This window comes from Xyrauchen texanus, chromosome 41 (assembly GCF_025860055.1).
Source record: "Xyrauchen texanus isolate HMW12.3.18 chromosome 41, RBS_HiC_50CHRs, whole genome shotgun sequence".
NCBI classification, from domain to species: domain Eukaryota; kingdom Metazoa; phylum Chordata; class Actinopteri; order Cypriniformes; family Catostomidae; genus Xyrauchen; species Xyrauchen texanus.
In genome coordinates, this window is record NC_068316.1 from 3114117 (window position 1) to 3133542 (window position 19426).

At 38.9% G+C, this 19426-nt stretch overlaps 1 protein-coding gene across 1 annotated transcript in view; it reads left to right on the plus strand.

Annotated features, from left to right (window-relative positions):
* LOC127634200 (calpain-15-like) overlaps positions 1-18529 on the plus strand; it is a 33152-nt gene extending 14623 nt beyond the window's left edge. The window contains 13 exon segments of the mRNA XM_052113649.1: positions 1505-2984; positions 5142-5350; positions 6679-6862; positions 10417-10640; positions 10863-10988; positions 11094-11246; positions 12935-13011; positions 13014-13072; positions 13074-13096; positions 13246-13472; positions 13855-14018; positions 15948-16126; positions 16281-18529. Coding sequence (XP_051969609.1) covers positions 1505-2984; positions 5142-5350; positions 6679-6862; positions 10417-10640; positions 10863-10988; positions 11094-11246; positions 12935-13011; positions 13014-13072; positions 13074-13096; positions 13246-13472; positions 13855-14018; positions 15948-16126; positions 16281-16458 — 3283 coding nt within the window. The 3' untranslated portion in view covers positions 16459-18529.
* The last annotated feature ends 897 nt before the right edge of the window (positions 18530-19426 follow it).

Consider the following 19426-nt stretch of genomic DNA (forward strand, 5'->3'; position numbering starts at 1 on the left):
ATAATTGCTGTTTCTGGAGGATTGCTATTGTGAAACAGAGATCAGATATCAATGTTGAACCCTTAGACCTTTGAAAAGATGTATAATGTTAACATTAATTACATTTATAGACGGTAACTTATATATTAAATGTAAGCAGAGTGACGTCACTACCGCGTGCGGGGGGATTGCGTAACATCAGGGATTATTATATTAATTTTCTATTCACTCGATTCGTGCATATACCAAAAAATAAACAATTCACAGTAACGCATGAGCATATTGACCACATGTGACATCACTGTATGATCACGCTGCCTTTGTGACCAAACTTCCATTACTGTCAGACAGTGTGCTGCACTGTGGGATGCCACAAAAGCCAGCAAAATGTTAGTTCTATTTATACATCTTGAAAAAGTGATACTGCTGTTTACTTCCCAAAGCCAACCATTGATTTTTCTTTCATTGAAGTTTTATCTTTCAGGTGACACGGCTTCATTTCACCCAAGTCAAGCAGCGACGAAGGGGAGAACAGAGATGTACCGCTCTGTTTCAGTTATCTGTGCATGTATCAAATACAGGATACATGATCATTCATGTATATAAGTTCATATGGCACGATTGTAACACATTATAATTAAAATAATAATAATAAAAAGCACTATAATGTCAATTTACAGTTTATTTTATATGTGAAAATACTAATGTTGGTCAATAAAATACACATAAGATTATGAAGCACAGAATTTATTCACACCGCCACTCTACAATGTAAACATTAATCATAAACACCTCCTCGGATGCTTTAGCTTTTCTGGTGTTCTTCATGAGTTGAAAGAAACTCTTACATATACTGTATACAGACGCGATCATCACAGACGAGTGTTGTTTACGTTCAGCTGAGATTGGCCGGTGTTATGGGCATCTGGGCATGTATGCGTGCGTGCACGTGAATCATTTTAATTCCCTTTTCAGTAGATTCGTTCAATGTGAATTACCAAGGAGCAAAGATGGTTTGCACATTATTAAAAATGTAGGCTATATTTACATTTATGCATTTGGCAGATGCTTTTATCCAAAGAGACTTACGGTGCACTTATTACAGGGACAATCCCCCCAGAGCAACCTGGAGTTAAGTGCCTTACTCAAGGACACAATGGTGGTGGCTGTGGGGCTCAAACCAGTGACCTTCTGATTACATGATTACCAGTTATGTGCTTTAGACCACTACACCACCACCACTCCGTATTTACTGCTATATATGTATAATATACTGTATATATTCATTAATGCATTTAAAATGACGAGCTGTTTCCATCATTTTGCGATTGTCCAAATGAATGATGGATTACATCGATGCTCGTTTGCTCGTCCTTACATTCCTTACGAATCTTGCCACCTGAATTTCACGACCTCAAATCCACCATTTGAATAATAAAAACTTGAATTTCACAACCTGAATTTTTTTGAGGTGAATTCAACTTAATTCAGCTACAACTAATTGTGTTATGTCCTTCTTTTTCAGTCACTCTCACTCTCATTCTCCTGGTTCGATGGCCACAGTCGTGAGGAATTCTGATTGGTCATGTGGGCGCTGCACGTTTCTTAACTCCAGCGGTTCCTTGCGCTGCTCTATTTGTGAGGCTCCTCGGCAGAAGCCGGATCTGAACCACATTCTGCGACTCAGCAGTGCTGAGGAACCTCGCTGGTCCTGCCCTCGCTGCACCCTGACCAACAACCATGGACTAGGCTCTTGTTCCGTCTGTGGAGCTGCTCCAGTTACCCCCAACGGACCCCTTCCACCTAAACAGACCCCGCCCACTCCCATAGAGCCCTTGTCAAGTCCTGAAGCCAAAGGTCAGGTGGCCAATGGGGAAATTCGCAGTGCGGAATGCAATGGGGAGGTGTGTGTGAGTGGGGAGGGGTCATTGGAATGGGCGTGTCCTCGCTGTACACTGGTAAACACTCCAGTGGCGCTATCGTGCTCGGCATGCGGTGGTCCGCGAAAACTCTCGCTTCCGAAGATTCCTCCGGAGGCGCTAGTTGTACCTGAAGTTCGAACACTTGTGGCAGGGTTTACATCTCAGACTGCTGGAGCTTCGGCGCCATTACTCATTGATCTAACTGAAGATGCGCCACCCCAGGCACCTTCCGAAACCCCGTCTCCACCCACTAACCCTGCCCCATTTTTACCTCCTTCCTTGTCATCGCTTCAGAATAATCCTGTGCCTCGCAGTCGAAGGGAAGTCCCGCCCCCTGGTCGCCCCCCAAATCCTGCGCCTTCTCCTACATCCCCTTCAATTTGCCCACCCACCAAACCCAAGCCCCTCCCATCAACGGAAGTTTACCCAATGAAGCGCCTCAGCATGCTGGAGGAGGAGCCTAACAACTCCACACAACCAGTCACGTCTCCGCCTTCCTGGAAGTGCCCCGGATGTTCCGCCCCGACCGCTCCTCCTTCATCGTCTGCGGGTCGTTGCGATGCATGCCGAGGATCTCGGCCGGGATCGGGTGGTGATGTCATCGACGTGCTGGGCGAATCGGTGCGCTTCACACCAGCATCACCGTCCAGCCCAGACTTTAGCTCGTGGGCGTGTTCCAAATGTACGTTACGCAATCCGACAGGAGCGGGCCACTGCACGGCCTGCGGATCGTCCAAATTACATGGTTTCTCTGAGCCGTCCAACTGTTCGTCATGTTCGCGGAAACAACCGCACTCCCACACGAGTGCCTTTAGTTCCACCTCCTCCTCGGTTTCTTCGGCATCCGCCGAAAAAGCGCTGAACAAAAGTGCGTGTCAATGGACGTGTCCGGCTTGCACGCTGTTGAACGAGGGACGGATGAAGCATTGTGCAGCATGTCACACGCCGGAGCAGTACCTGAGTCTGCACAATACCGGGAAACCGCTCAAACGCAGAGAGAGCATGCACGTGGAGGCACGCAGACGCACGGATGAGGGCGAGGCCAAGGAATTGTGGGAAAATATTGTCAGCTTTTGTAGAGAGGTAAGAGACTGATTGAATGAATGAAGTGCGCCCACTGATAATGTTCCACGTATTGCAGGCCGGTTTTCATTAGCGGAAACCGCAAGATACAAGTCCTTGACTCGCATGTCTTTTTAGTGGTAATCCAGCACGTTTACTGGCCTTGTTTTGTTTAACATTTACATTTATGCATTTGACAGACGCTTTTATCCAAAGTGACTTACAGTGCACTTATTACAGGGACAATCCCCCCGGAGCAACCTGGAGTTAAGTGCCTTGCTCAAGGACACAATGGTGGTGGCTGTGGGGATTGAACCAGCAACCTTCTGATTACAAGTTATGTGCTTTAGCCCACTACACCACCACCACTCCGTTTAAAACGTTTAAAAATCCTTGTTGGGATGCAACGGATCCAGCAGTAATTTTGCACTATCAATATTTTCCAGAATGCATGCAATTGCATTGTGACCCGATCACAAGACTCCAAGATGCTTTGGACTCATTTTACACCTATATTTAGACTAGAGCTGCCCATTTGTGATCCGATCATTTGAGATGGATAGTAAAGTTAAAGCTTAAGCTTAACTTCAATACAAGATAAGTTCAATTAACAGATAGACCAGCCCCTTGTTTTATTTAAAGACATGCAAAAATCCTGGTTGCAGAAAGAAACTTACAGTGGAAGTATATGGGGCCAGTCCTTAAACATTCAAAAGTACAAAAAGTATTAGTAAAATGTTAGTTTGATAAAATCACATAGGCTTTAATTTAGAAACGACACTCCTAAAGCCTCCAACTATACTCTGGATATTTCACTTTACCCTAGATTACCTTTTTAGACCCGTCTAAGCAATGTATGATGGATTGCCTGAATCTTTTTCACATTAAGCTTTATTAAAATAACGTTATTATCACAGAAACACCGGCACGCTCTCTCTGTGCAAATGCAAACATGATCGCATTTCAAACGCAAACTTAAATGAGAGTTATAGCATTTTAACACACTACTACAGTGTGTCTGAACGCACCTTCCCAGCACCACCTCCGATGTGCGACTGTATGCGCTCGCAACCCGGGAGACGTATTTTTAGAAACGGTTGCGGCAGCAATTAAACTGCTCCCCAGAGTGCAAATGACCCCTATTTCTCCAGCATGCATGTGCCGTTCCTACAGCAAAAGGAGAATCAGGTGCTGCCCATGAGAATATACATTTGAAGGTTCATCGTTGCTGCAGGTCATTGTTGAATATCTGTCAGAAACTTGGAGTGGTTTATTGGAGTTTACCATGTTTTGCCTCTCTAATGTCTTCAGCATGTGAAAGGGCAGTAGTGTGTTTTGCAGTGATAGTGACCTGTAGTCCTTTATATGAATGTGAATGCTGGTGATTTTAAGGTGACCTGAGTGAATGAGACCGTTAGCAATGCAACAAAGTTGAGCAAACTTTTTATCTAAGAGTGTCTTAATTTCCTGTGAGTGTGCATAATTTTAAACATATTGGACCCACGTTATATAAAGTACAATGCACTAATTTTGTACATACTTGTTGTTGCATTGTACTTGCATTTTAAGTACCTGTATTTAATTAGTTTTGATAATAAATAGCATTTATTTTCATTTTAGAACATTGTCATTAAAAACACCTAATATAAAGTGGGTCCACATATTTTTCCCAAAATACCATTCTGCTATTACTATTTTGGTTTAAAGGTTTTGCAATTAGCAAAAAAAAATATGTATGCATGACCGATGTTAAGAGGACAAGATGTTATTATGATGGTGAGGTCACGGCGTGCATTTTTAAAATATCTAATGAACATTAAAGTGTCAAATTGGACAAATCCGTGACCGTTAAAACAATTAGAACTGACGCTGTAACCTAGCCTCCTTGTTAGCACGCCCGCCTCCCATGCCGGAGACCCCGGTTCGAATCTCACTCGGAGCAGGTAGAGGAGGACCGGTTACACAATTACACAATGTATTAAATATAAAGAAAATTAGTGGACTTTTATTATTTATTGTGTTATGAAAAAAGATTTCTAACCTCCAGCGATTTAATCATTGTCTGCATGAACGTCCCTTTAAACCTGTGTATCATGTATGTGTGTGCATCTAATGTAGAGCTCCTGCTATGAATCACCGGTCACGTTGTTTTACGCTGTTCTTGTGTGTTTGTTGTAGAACTCGGTGAACTTTGTCGATGACAGTTTTCCTCCTGGACCGCGTTCGGTCGGGTTTCCTGAGAACGACAGTGTCCAGCAGCGAATCAAAAAGTGGCTCCGCCCTCATGAGATTAACTGCAATAATTTTAAGGATCGCGGTGTGAAGTGGTCTGTGTTTAGGACGCCCCGCCCCTCGGACATACTGCAAGGCCTTCTTGGGAATTGCTGGTAAGATAATTGAGTCTGGCTGAGTTCAGAATGGTATACTAGCATAGTATTACCACATCTAGATACAGCTATATCTAGAAATAGCTCATAATAGCACTGCATACTGCACACTATATACTGTGTTCTGCATACTGCACACTATATACTGTGTACTGCATACTGCACACTATATACTGTGTTCTGCATACTGCACACTATATACTGTGTACTGCATACTGCACACTATATTCTGTGTACTGCATACTGCACACTATATTCTGTGTACTGCATACTGCACACTATATACTGTGTTCTGCATACTGCACACTATATACTGTGTTCTGCATACTGCACACTATATTCTGTGTACTGCATATTGCACACTATATACTGTGTTCTGCATACTGCACACTATATACTGTGTTCTGCATACTGCACACTATATTCTGTGTACTGCATACTGCACACTATATTCTGTGTACTGCATACTGCACACTATATACTGTGTTCTGCATACTGCACACTATATACTGTGTTCTGCATACTGCACACTATATACTGTGTTCTGCATACTGCACACTATATTCTGTGTACTGCATACTGCACACTATTTTCTGTGTACTGCATACTGCACACTATATACTGTGTTCTGCATACTGCACACTATATACTGTGTTCTGCATACTGCACACTATATACTGTGTTCTGCATACTGCACACTATATTCTGTGTACTGCATACTGCACACTATATTCTGTGTACTGCATACTGCACACTATATACTGTGTACTGCATACTGCACACTATATACTGTGTTCTGCATACTGCACACTATATACTGTGTTCTGCATACTGCACACTATATACTGTGTACTGCATACTGCACACTATATACTGTGTTCTGCATACTGCACACTATATACTGTGTACTGCATACTGCACACTATATACTGTGTTCTGCATACTGCACACTATATACTGTGTTCTGCATACTGCACACTATATACTGTGTTCTGCATACTGCACACTATATACTGTGTTCTGCATACTGCACACTATATACTGTGTACTGCATACTGCACACTATATACTGTGTTCTGCATACTGCACACTATATACTGTGTACTGCATACAGCGTAAAAACAATGTATGTGAAACAGTATGCAGTAGGTTTATGTAGTGATTAACATTTCAAAGGGTTGTACGCTATGTTGTCACATGACCTCATTACATTGCATGCTTAATTTAGAGGCGGCCAGTTATCATATTAGCATATTCGTTTTTCAGAGGAAGTGATGAAGGATTTAAACCTTCATTGTGTTGTCTCTCTTATCTGATGTGTTTCACAGGTTCTTAAGCGCTCTTGCAGTGTTAGCGGAGCGGCCTGAATTGGTTGAGCGCGTGATGATCACCAGAACTATGTGTCCAGAGGGAGCGTATCAGGTGCGGCTGTGTAAGGACGGGACGTGGACTACGGTACTGGTGGATGACATGCTGCCCTGCGATGAATATGGATTTCTGCTGTTCTCACAGGTTTGTCGATGCGTTTGTTTTGTTTGTCATTTCAATTTGTGTGTGAAATATGTGAAACAAGAAATTAAAGTTCATGATGTACTATTATAAAACATTGTACGAATGAAAGCAATGCTTTTGAGTGTTTTGTTAATATTGATGATATTGTGCCATAATTTTATTGTGCTTTTTTTTTTGCCCATTAAGTTTAACCCTTCTATGGTCGTCGGTCATTTTTGACCGGAGTCACTTTTGCTGATTTTTAAATAATTTCTCCCAATTTGGCACGCCCAATTCCCAATGCTCTCTAAGTCCTCGTGGTGGCGTAGTGACTCAATTCGGGTGGCGGAGGACGAATCCCAGCTGCCTCCGCGTCTTGAGCGCGTTGCCATGGAGACATAGCGTGTGTGGAGGCTTCACGCCACCCACAGCGGCATCCACGCTCAACTCACCACACGCCACACCGGGAACGAACCACATAATAGCAACCACGAGGAGGTTACCCCATGTGACTCTACCCTCCCTAGCAACCGGGCCAGTTTGGTTGCTTAGGAGACCCGACTGGAGTCAATCAGCACACCCTGGGATTCAAACTAGCTTTACCACTGAGCTACCCAGGCCCCTCACTTTTCTGAACATCTGAACATACAGATAACACCTTTTATCTCTGCGGTCAAAATTGACAGACAATTGAAAATGAATGGGAACGACTATAACATTTTTTTTATTTTAATTTGTCTAATCCAATTAATCTGCCACAATGCTAAACACACACACACACACACACACACACACACACTCAGAAATGACGGGGTGAGACAAGAACACAGCCACAATGCAGAACACCTTTTCCACCGTGTGAAAGTTTACACTTACATGCAGGTGTATCACCTCACAGACAAAACACTGGAAAACAGACATTTTCCCACAGCTCTACATGATAACCGTGGCCTCGTCAAGCCTTGCTCACAGTTAAACCATGTCAAAACGCTTTACTGTTCAGGAGACTCTGCAGCCATCTACTGGCTACTACATGATTTTCAAGTCATGTTATTTATATTTTATTCACCAGATAACAGCAATCTGCCTCCAGTTACATTCTCATATTTTCATCATGTTTCAACTTGTAGAAGTGTAGGTTTTTACTGTGCTAAAGTATCATAAATGTGCTTATTTGCATATGCAAATTAATGGTAACATTGAGAAATGTACTTGTAAATAAGATCAAACTTGTATAAAATCCCAAAAGAAGTGCATAAATGTATTCTTATTGCCTCAGGTATCATTATTATCATCTCACAAAAAAAGTTGCAACATTGCTCTTTCCGCAGAGCTAATTTATGATTCCCATAGGAGGGTTAGAGGTAGTGTTATTAACCTAGATCAGGGGGTTTCAAAGTCTTGGAAAAATTTGTGTGTGTGTGTGTGTGCGTGTGTGTGTGTGTGTGTGTGTGTGTGTGTGTGTGTGTGTGTGTGTATATATATACACTCACCTAAAGGATTATTAGGAACACATACTAATACTGTGTTTGACCCCCTTTCGCCTTCAGAACTGCCTTAATTCTACGTGGCATTGATTCAACAAGGTGCTGAAAGCATTCTTTAGAAATGTTGGCCCATATTGATAGGATAGCATCTTGCAGTTGATGGAGATTTGTGGGATGCACATCCAGGGCACGCAGCTCCGTTCCACCACATCCCAAAGATGCTCTATTGGGTTGAGATCTGGTGACTGTGGGGGCCATTTTAGTACAGTGAACTCATTGTCATGTTCAAGAAACCAATTTGAAATGATTCGAGCTTTGTGACATGGTGCATTATCCTGCTGGAAGTAGCCATCAGAGGATGGGTACATGGTGGCCATAAAGGGATGGACATGGTCAGAAACAATGCTCAGGTAGGCGTGGCATTTAAGCGATGCCCAATTGGCACTAAGGGGCCTAAAGTGTGCCAAGAAAACATCCCCCACACCATTACACCACCACCACCAGCCTGCACAGTGGTAACAAGGCATGATGGATCCATGTTCTCATTCTGTTTACGCCAAATTCTGACTCTACCATCTGAATGTCTCAACAGAAATCGAGACTCATCAGACCAGGCAACATTTTTCCAGTCTTCAACTGTCAATTTTGGTGAGCTCTTGCAAATTGTAGCCTCTTTTTCCTATTTGTAGTGGAGATGAGTGGTACCGGTGGGGTCTTCTGCTGTTGTAGCCCATCCGCCTCAAGGTTGTGCGTGTTGTGGCTTCACAAATGCTTTGCTGCATACCTCGGTTGTAGCAGTGGTTATTTCAGGCAAAGTTGCTCTTCTATCAGCTTGAATCAGTCGGCCCATTCTCCTCTGACCTCTAGCATCAACAAGGCATTTTTAAGCCCACAGGACTGCCGCATACTGGATGTTTTTCCTTTTCACACCATTCTTTGTAAACCCTAGAAATGGTTGTGCGTGAAAATCCAGTAACTGAGCAGATTGTGAAATACTCAGACCGGCCCGTCTGGCACCAACAACCATGCCACGCTCAAAATTGCTTAAATCACCTTTCTTTCCCATTCTGACATTCAGTTTGGAGTTCAGGAGATTGTCTTGACCAGGACCACACCCCTAAATGCATTGAAGCAACTGCCATGTGATTGGTTGATTAGATAATTACATTAATGAGAAATTGAACAGGTGTTCCTAATAATCCTTTAGGTGAGTGTATATATATATATATATATTAGGGCTAAAAAATAACACGTTAAAAAAATGTACGCAATTAATCGTAATGCCCCCGGATTGTAATAAGGAAGATTAACGAGAAATGCTTGTAGTACCACCTGTTTACTCCAGGGGCAGTAAGTGAAACTTCAGCTGTATGAGCAACACACAGTTTATACAGTGAAGAAAACAACCCACAACACAAACATGAATATATTTTATTATATATTTATAATTTTTTTATATATAAAGATAACTATGTATAATTATTTCATTATTATATATTGAATTATTGCTATATGAGGGGCTTTCTCACCAAATATTTGTATATGCGATTAAATGTGAATATTTGCGATTAATTAATCGGGACACTGTGTAATTAATTCAATAAAAAAATGTAATCGATTGACAGCCGTAATATATATATTTATATATATATACATACATACACTCGCCAGCCACTTTATTAGATACACCTGTACACCTACTTATTCATGTGATTATCTAATCAGCCAATCGTGTGGCTGCAGTGCATACGATCATGCAGGTACGGGTCAGGAGCTTCAGTTAAGGTTCACATCAACCATCAGAATGTGGAAAATGTGACCTCAGTGATTTACCTCATGGAAATGATTAAATAAAATACTTGTTTTCATTTAGTTAAAATCAAGGAAGTTTGTTTGTTTTTTTCACTTCTTGGATTAAACATTTTGTATTGACTTTTTGGTCTATATGATGTTTTATGCTTTTATATGTTTAGTCATTGACATGTATAATATTTAAATTAAAAGCTTTTTTTTTTACCCACTGAATGTCTTGTAGGTTTCATTATTTCCGTCTACATCTTTTTCATTGGTTGTCTTTTGCTCTGTCAGGCCCAACGGAGGCAGTTGTGGGTGGCGCTGATAGAAAAGGCTCTTGCGAAGCTGCACGGGTCGTATTTTGCTCTGCAGGCGGGTCGTGCCATCGAGGGTTTGGCCACGCTCACCGGTGCCCCCTGTGAAAGTCTGATGCTGCAGGTGAGCTCGACCAATCCACGAGAAGAACCAATCGACACGGATCTCATATGGGCCAAGATGCTCAGCTCCAAAGAGGCCGGGTAAGACCAACACTCAGGACTTGGATGTGCTCTTTTCAAAAAACATTTTAAGCCACATCAGGAAATTACAAAGCACCTTTCATGATGAGGAAATGCTTTATTAAATAGGCACTATGGGTTTTGTTGTTGTTGCTTTTGAATGTTCATATGATACTTATATAATTGATGCTTATGAATATTAATTACATTTGGTTTGTGATTCTTGTGTTCTACGGGTCTCAGTTTTCTGATGGGGGCGTCCTGTGGGGGCGGGAACATGAAGGTGGATGATGCGGTTTATGAATCTCTGGGGCTCCGCCCACGACATGCCTACTCTATACTGGATGTCAGAGATGTTCAGGGCTACAGGTGAGACACACATTTACACACACATGCTGAACACAAACTGTGTTACTGACACCGTGATCGTTACACTCATATATTTCATGAAGGAGGTTTGGTTGTGTGTTTCAGACTGCTGCGTTTGAGGAACCCGTGGGGCCGGTTCTCCTGGAACGGTTCGTGGTCGGACGAGTGGGCTGATTGGCCGCAGCACCTGCGTCATGAACTGATGGCTCACGGCAGCAGCGAGGGCGTCTTCTGGATGGAATATGGAGATTTCATTAAGTAAGACTTTAATTGATTCATCTGTTGTCCTGTTTTAATTTGAGCCATAATCTAAGATGATATAAGAAGACTGACTTTAATTAATTAATTTTGATGTAATTAGCGGTTGATAAATGGAAGTGTTGTAGCCACTAGCAAAATCCAGAACACAGACAGATTAAAATAATTAACTATAATTTATTATTATATACAGTATATCTTTATTATTGTTTTATTTATTATTTTATGCATTATTTTTTATTTGTATTAAAAGTTAAATAATGGAGATTAAAAGCGTTTATTATATAATTGATTATTATATATAACTTTATTATTTATTATATTATGCATTATATTACATTTGTATTAAAAGTTAAATAATGGAGATTTTAAATATTTACTATATCATTTATTATTCTTTATTATTTTATTTATTATGTCTTAAATTATGTTTTAAATTTTGTTTTTATTATAAATTAAATAATGGAGATTAAAATGTTTAAATAATGTATTATTATATATAACTTTATTATTGATATATTATTTCTTTCATTATGTATATATTTGTATTTTTATTAAATTAATTAATGAAGATTAAAAATCTTATATAATTTATTATTAAATATAGATTCATTATTGTTTTATTATTTCTTATATTATGTATTATATTTTGCTTAAATTAAAAATAATTTAGATTAAAAACATGTATATTATCTGTTATTATATATAACTTTATTATTGTTTTATTTGTTCTTACATTTTGATTTTATAAAAAATAAAATATTGGTGATTAAACTTATATATAATTTATTATTATATATATTGTTTTATTATTTATTTTATTATGTATTCTATTTTTATTTTTATTAAATTAAGTAATGAAGATTAAAAATCTTATATTTTATTAAATATATCTTAATTATTGTTTTATTATGTATTGTATTTTATTTGTATTAAAATTGTAATAATGTATGTGTGTATATATATATACATATATATATATATAATATACATATTATATGACTAATATTGTTTTATTATTTCTTATATTATATTTTGCTTTTGTTAAAAAATAATGTAGATTAAAAACATGTATATTATCTATTATTATATATAACTTTATTATTATTTTTTTGTTCTTAAATTTAGTTTTTATTAAAAATAATATATTGTAGATTACAACATGTATATATAATTTATTATTATATATAATTGTATTATCTTTTATTAGCATTTGCATTAATATTACCTTAATTATCCTAATAAAATGCATTTTTTGTTTAAATTGTATTTATTATTATTATTTTGTTATTTTATATATATATATATATATATATATATATATATATATATGTTAAATTTAATGAAGACTTATTTTTAACTATATTTATGGGTAGTATTAACAATACAAAAAGTATTAACTATTATCTTTTAAACAGTATAATTTCTCTGCAAGCAGCTTTTATTTATTAAGCTTATATTTATTGAGAGATTAAATTGAATTTTTTTACTTTTTGTAATTTTTAAATTCTCTCAAATATGAAAACCAAATTTGATTGACACTATCGGCCAATCAGGTATGGTTATTGACTGACGCTAATAATCTTAAAATGGACAAAGATTGGCCAGTTTATAAGCCAGGCTGATGTATTTGTTTATAGTATATATTACTTTTATTTATAGTTGTGTATCTTTCTTTCCGTTTGTAGGTACTTTGACTCAGTGGATATCTGTAAGCTTCATCCTGATTGGCAGGAAGTTCGTTTGCAGGGCTGTTTCCCTGTCGGGCGGGTAAACCCGTCACAGTAACCGCCCTCACGGTCCTGGAGAGAACCGCACTGGAGTTCAGCCCTCTTCCAGGAGGGCAGCAGGTGATGCAAGCGACCAGTTAGTAGCGCTACATATGTGATGCCAAAGCTTGGCTGGGTTCAATTATAACGGTCCAAAATCAATAAAGAATGAGATGTGAAATATTCATTTAAAAACAATATAAAATATCGGCTCTCTCTGCGTTTTCCAGGCGGTCAGATACGGCCGATAGTCACCTGTTGGATCTGTGCATCATGGTGTTTCGGGCATCGTTTGCTAACGGGAACAAACTGGTTCTGGAAGCGTCTGTTGGCTACAGTAACGCAGCTGTGAAGAAGTTTGTAGGGTGTGATGTCATGCTGGAGCCGGGCGAGTATGCTGTGGTGTGCTGTGCCTTTAATCACTGGCAGATGGACCTCACAGGGGCTTCAACACCAGGTACACAAACACACGTACACACAAATTCATATATGGATGTTACTGAACTTTAGGCACTGTAAAGTCTCTGTATCGTTCACACTCTCACTAGTTTATTTGTCTACTAACAATGTGCAACAGCGCATGTGGAGATTTGTCATTTTAACATTTTTAAAATAACAATAATCTCTAAGGCTAATTTCATAGTTAACATTTGATGTATCCTAAATGCACACTTAATTAAATAATGTTTGCACTCTTTTTGCGACTTTTGGAATTATTACATGCTCGATTGGAAATGGCTCTAGCGATATTTCTCTTGATTTGCCTAAACCTCACTTTCACCTCAGTATCTCGTGTTTCTAAGGTCATCTAAGGTGAGCGGTTGTCTTTGTTTTGTCAGTGTCTAGTCCCACCAGTGCTCGGAGACCCAATCAGGATTTCCCAGGGTACATCTTGGCCATCTACAGCTCCAGACAGGTGATGGTGGAGCAGGTGGAGGCCACGTCCACAACACTCGCTGATGCCATCATCCTGCTGACGGAAAACAAGGGAGAGAGACATGAGGTGCATCACACATGTTCACCTAACCTGACGCTTAAATCCATTTTGATAACAGATGTATTCATTATATGTATTCAGATAGACGAGGAGTTTTTAATAAGATTGTTGCGTGCTTGGCGAAAATCAATATCTTTAAACTTTGAGACTACGCCAGCTGTGAGACTACGCCAGCTGTTGTCGTCGAGTTGAAACGGCGTCTATTCAGCAATACTCAGAGATGTTTCTTCTTGTTTTCAATCCATCTCTAATTTGGAGTCCAGTTGGCTAGCTTTTTATTTATTATAATCCTTTTGTTTGTTTACTTGAGAAACATTGATTATTGATATGATACACAAAAGCATGAATGTATACTCCTATTAACCCCAAGAGACCCAGCGTAGCAGAAGTGTTTGTTGAAAGCCATTAAATAATGTCTAATTCTGATTAAATATGGATAAAAACTATTCATAACAATAGCTGACACTCTGAACTGTATCACAATAAATTGCACATTAGCTTAACCATCACAGCTTGCTAAAGTCACAGCAAAAAGATCACAGCTATATGATACAATTGCTAACACTTTAGAAACAAATTTACCAATAAACCTTTGGAATTAGCTGGTTTTCTGCATTAATTGCTCATTAAATATGATGGACAATGCCTCGCAAAAAAGTGATATTAGAAGACCTACGATCAAGAACTGTTGCTTTGCATGAAGCTGGAAAGGGTTACAAAGTTATCTCGAAGAGCTCAGATATTCATCTGTCCACAGTTAGATCAATCTTCTATAAATGATGATTTAGTACTATAGGTACTCTCTCTAGAAGTGGCCGTCCAGTCATGATGACTCAAAGGGAACATCGCAGAATGCTCAATGAGGTACAAAAGTACCCTAGAGTGACAGATAAAGACTTGAAGGAATCATTGGAACTGGTTAACATCTCTGTTCATGAGTCTACTGTACAGGAATCATTAAACAGGTGTTCATGGCAGGACATCATGAAGGAAGCCGCTGCTTTCCAACAAAACATGACTGCACACCTGAAGTTTGCCAAAGACCCCTTGACACTCCACAACACTACTGGGAAAATGTTTTGTGGACTGATGAAACTAAGGTTGAATTGTTTGGGAAGAACACACAGCACTACGGTTGGCATAAAAAGGGCACCACATACCAACATGAAAACATCATCCCAACAGTGAAGTACGGTGGAAGGAGCATCATGATTTGGGGCTGTTTTGGGGCCTGGACCGCTTGCCATCATCAAGGGAAAAATTAATTCCCAAGTTGATCAAGATATCCTACAGGACAATGTCAGGGTGGCTGTGCACCAGCTGGAGCTCAGTAGAAGTTGAGTGATGCAGCAGGACAATGACCCTAAACATCAAAGTAAATCCACCTTTTGGAGTGTCCCAGTCAGAGCCCAGAGCTGAACCCAATAGAGATGCTCAAGAGAGCCGTTCACACCAGACATCATAAGAATATGTCCGAGCTGAAGCAGTTCTGTGAGGAAGAATGATCCACAAATCAACAGCTACAGGAAACACTTGATTGAGGTTATTGCTGCCAAAGGAGGATCGACCCGTTATTAAACCCAAGGGTTCACTTACTTTTTCCACAGCACTGTGAATGTTTAATGGGATGTGTCCAATAAAGACATGAAAGATTATACTTGTTTGTGTGTTGTTATCTTAAGCACATTGTGTTTGTCTATACTTGACCAATTAATGCAGAAAACCAGCTTATTACAAAGGGTTCACTTACTTTTTCTTGCCACTGTATACTGCGTATATAGACTCTGTCAACATGCAAATCACCATAAATGAAAACATGTTTTTATTACACTTATTAAAATAATAATATCATTACTATCAATGTTTGTGTCTCTGAGGGTTAATTGCAGAAAACGAGAAACATTGATGGTTGTTTTGTTCATCTCTGTGACTCAGGGTCGGGAAGGCATGACATGTTATTACCTGACTCATGGGTGGGCGGGGCTTATCGTCGTCGTGGAGAACCGTCACCCAAAGTACTACCTCCATGTGTCATGTGACTGCACTGACAGCTTCAATGTGGTGTCGACCCGAGGCAGCCTGAAAACCATCGACAGTGTGCCGCCCTTGCACAGGTACTGTAAACAAACCACTTGCACTAAATCATGCTATTACATTTCACACTATGGTTTCAATGTTTATATGAGGATCATTTATTTATTATAAATGAGACCTATAAGCTACACCGCCGATTGTAAGATAAATTGTGTTCCCTGTTGTTCTTTGCAGGCAGGTTCTGGTGGTTTTGTCCCAGTTAGAAGGGAACGCTGGATTCTCCATCACACACAGACTGGCCCATCGGAAAGCCGGGCAGGCGTCTCTGGGCGACTGGACGTCCAGCAAGGCCACACACTCGCCCCAACTCACCCCAGACACTGACGGACTGCACAGACCACGGCCGCTTTGACACACGCTTACACACGCACACATAGACACACATGAAGACTGTCTCCATTCATTAAACGTACGTTATAGACCCGTACAGACCCGTAGTGATGAATACACATGCAGGCACTGAGAGGGTCTGAGTGGAACTACTGAGCCAATCACGCGACTGCTCGCTGAGCCAAGACCCGCCCACTGCAAACACACACACACACACGTGTGTCAACATAAGGATCTGGAGCCATTCTTGGGCGTCTTGTGTACATCTGTTGTATTGTGTTATTTTTTAGTTTCATTTATCAAGTTCCGTCCATTCAATGATTAAATAAGAAGGTGAATCTCATGAAAAAAATCTCTCCCCAAAATTACAAAAATAAATAAATAAATTCTCATAAAGAAAATAAAGCCTGTAATAATTATTATATTATTATTATTATTATTATTTGTCGGTTTACCAGTAAATAAATCTATCCTTAAAACAAGATGAAGCCAAAATATTTAAGATAAGAAGAATTATTTTTCAGAGAATATATCTTCAATTAAGTTTATTTTTCTCTAAAAAAATTCGAGTTTTAAGTAAAAAAATGTAAGTAATTTTTTGTGGAAAAATATACTTAATTCCAGATATATTCTCTGAAAAACAACTTGTATGTTATGCAGTTTTGCATAAGAATTTGAAGAATATTTATGTATATTCTTACAGGAAAACGACAAAAAAATACTGATTAAGAAAATAATTTTAGCAGCGTAATTGTGATGAATATAATGTAACAATGCTAAACAAAAAATAATAATCTTAAAGTGACAGTTCACCCAAAATTACAAATAATCTTAAAGTGACAGTTCACCCAAAAATACAAATATCCCAGGTGTGTATGACTGACTTAATAATAATAATAATAATAATACATTTTTGAAGAATATTTCAGCTCTGTTGGTCTGTACAATGCAAGTCGACAGGGTCCAAAACTTTGAAGCTCCAAAAAGCACATAAAGGCAGCATAAAAGTAATCCACACGACTCCAGTGGTTTAATCCATGTCTTCCGAACATATCCGATTGACTTTGGGTGAGAACAGACCAAAATAAAACTCATTTTTACTGTACATCTCGTCATTGCTGTCACTAGACACGATCATGACTTCAAGCACTTGACGCATACGCAAGCTTGAAATCGTGATCGCCAAGGAGACCGCTGATGTCAAGATTTATAGTGAAAAATGTGTTATAGTTTGTTCTGTTCGCAGCCAAAACCAATTAGACCTCTTCTGAAGACATGGATTAAACCACTGGAGTTTTATGGGTTACTTTTATGCTGCATTTATGTGCTTTTTGGAGCCTGTTGACTTGCATTGTATGAAACAAATCTTTGTGTTCTGCAGAAGAAAGTAAGTCACACACATCTGGGATTGTATGAGGGTGAGTAAATGATGAGAGAACTTTCACTTTTGGGTGAACCGTCCCTTTAAGCATCCAATGGTCCTAAACAAGTCTTTCATTGTCTTTGTCAAATATAATTACTTAATTTGATTTTGGGGAGGACTGTGATCCAAATATGTACTTGACAGGTTTTGTGAGATTCTTCTGGGGTCAGAAATCGTGTGTCATCATGGGAAATGTAGTGTATTGAATGGTGACACTTGACTGTGTTTGGAAGGCAAAGAAGTATGATGTGTGGACGCACATTATCTGTGTAAACCGTCTCTTTTATTTATTTATTTCGTGTTTTAGTAAAGCTGAACATTACTGAAAGAAGCACAAGATAAGCTGCTGAGAGAAAGAACAGATCAATCCATCGACTAGATGTACGCCACTGATTGATTGTTTAATTGCGGCGTCGTAATGATGTCATAGCTGTACCGACTGAATGTTTTCATCTGTGCTGGATCTGATTGGTCGGTTGCTCGGCCAGCAGGTTTGATAAATGTGTATTTGACTTTATTTGTGCACTGATCTTTAGTCCAGCATCTCTTGTACTTGTTCAATTATTTTCCTCTGGACGTTGTGTTGGTCAGTGTCGCCCTCTGTTGTCTTGATCCAGATATGTGACTCTCTCTCTCTCTCTATCTCAATCTCTCTCTCTCTCTCTCTCTCTCTCTCATATATATATATATATATATATATATATATATATATATATATATATATATCTTTTGTAAATTGTACAGTGCTGTTCTCCTCTGCACAAACCAATCAAAATACCCGCTGAAATTACACACATCTCTGATGGACAGGAGTGTAATATGTAGAATATTTTATTGATTCTGGAATAGAAAATATATAAAATTTAAATATCTGTATGGTTCATTTGCAAACTCAGGTTCTGTTGGACCAAATAAGGAATAAAGTTTTTGTTTTGTTTCATTTTTAAAAATGTCCTGCCATTGTTTGTTCTTAAAGGTGAAGCGTGTAATTTGTTCCATGTTAAAATATGCAGTCTTAAAGGGGCTTTGAGCGATTTTAGCCATTGCAGAATTTCCACAAGGTGAGCTGTTGAATTGGCCACGCCCCTTTCTCCTAAACTGTGCACTGCAAAGATACCAAATGAGCTTTTTTTAAGTCCGCCATGAGCAGAAATGGTTGTTAAAAAAAAAATAATAAAAAGAACAGCAACATAACAGCGCCCTCTGCTGGCCACTGTTATGAGCAACATGGCATAAAAATGGCATTAAGCCTTAATAATTCACAATAACTACAATACTATGAGAACGCTCAAAATGATTGAAGTAACACATGTTTGTTTGTTGTTTACAAACTGTCTAGAGCTGGCACAGAGACTGTTGAGGTATCTTAGGACACTTATTTTATTTATATCTTTCAACGTTAAAGGGTTTATTTTACATTAAGTATTCTTAATGGTGATTCTCGCCACTATAATTCTTGATACCTAAAATCTATTATTTTTACTGTATAATATTAATGTTAAAAATGTATATAGTACAATGATTTATTTTTAAACGTGGAAATAGCTAAGGCAGTACAACAAATACC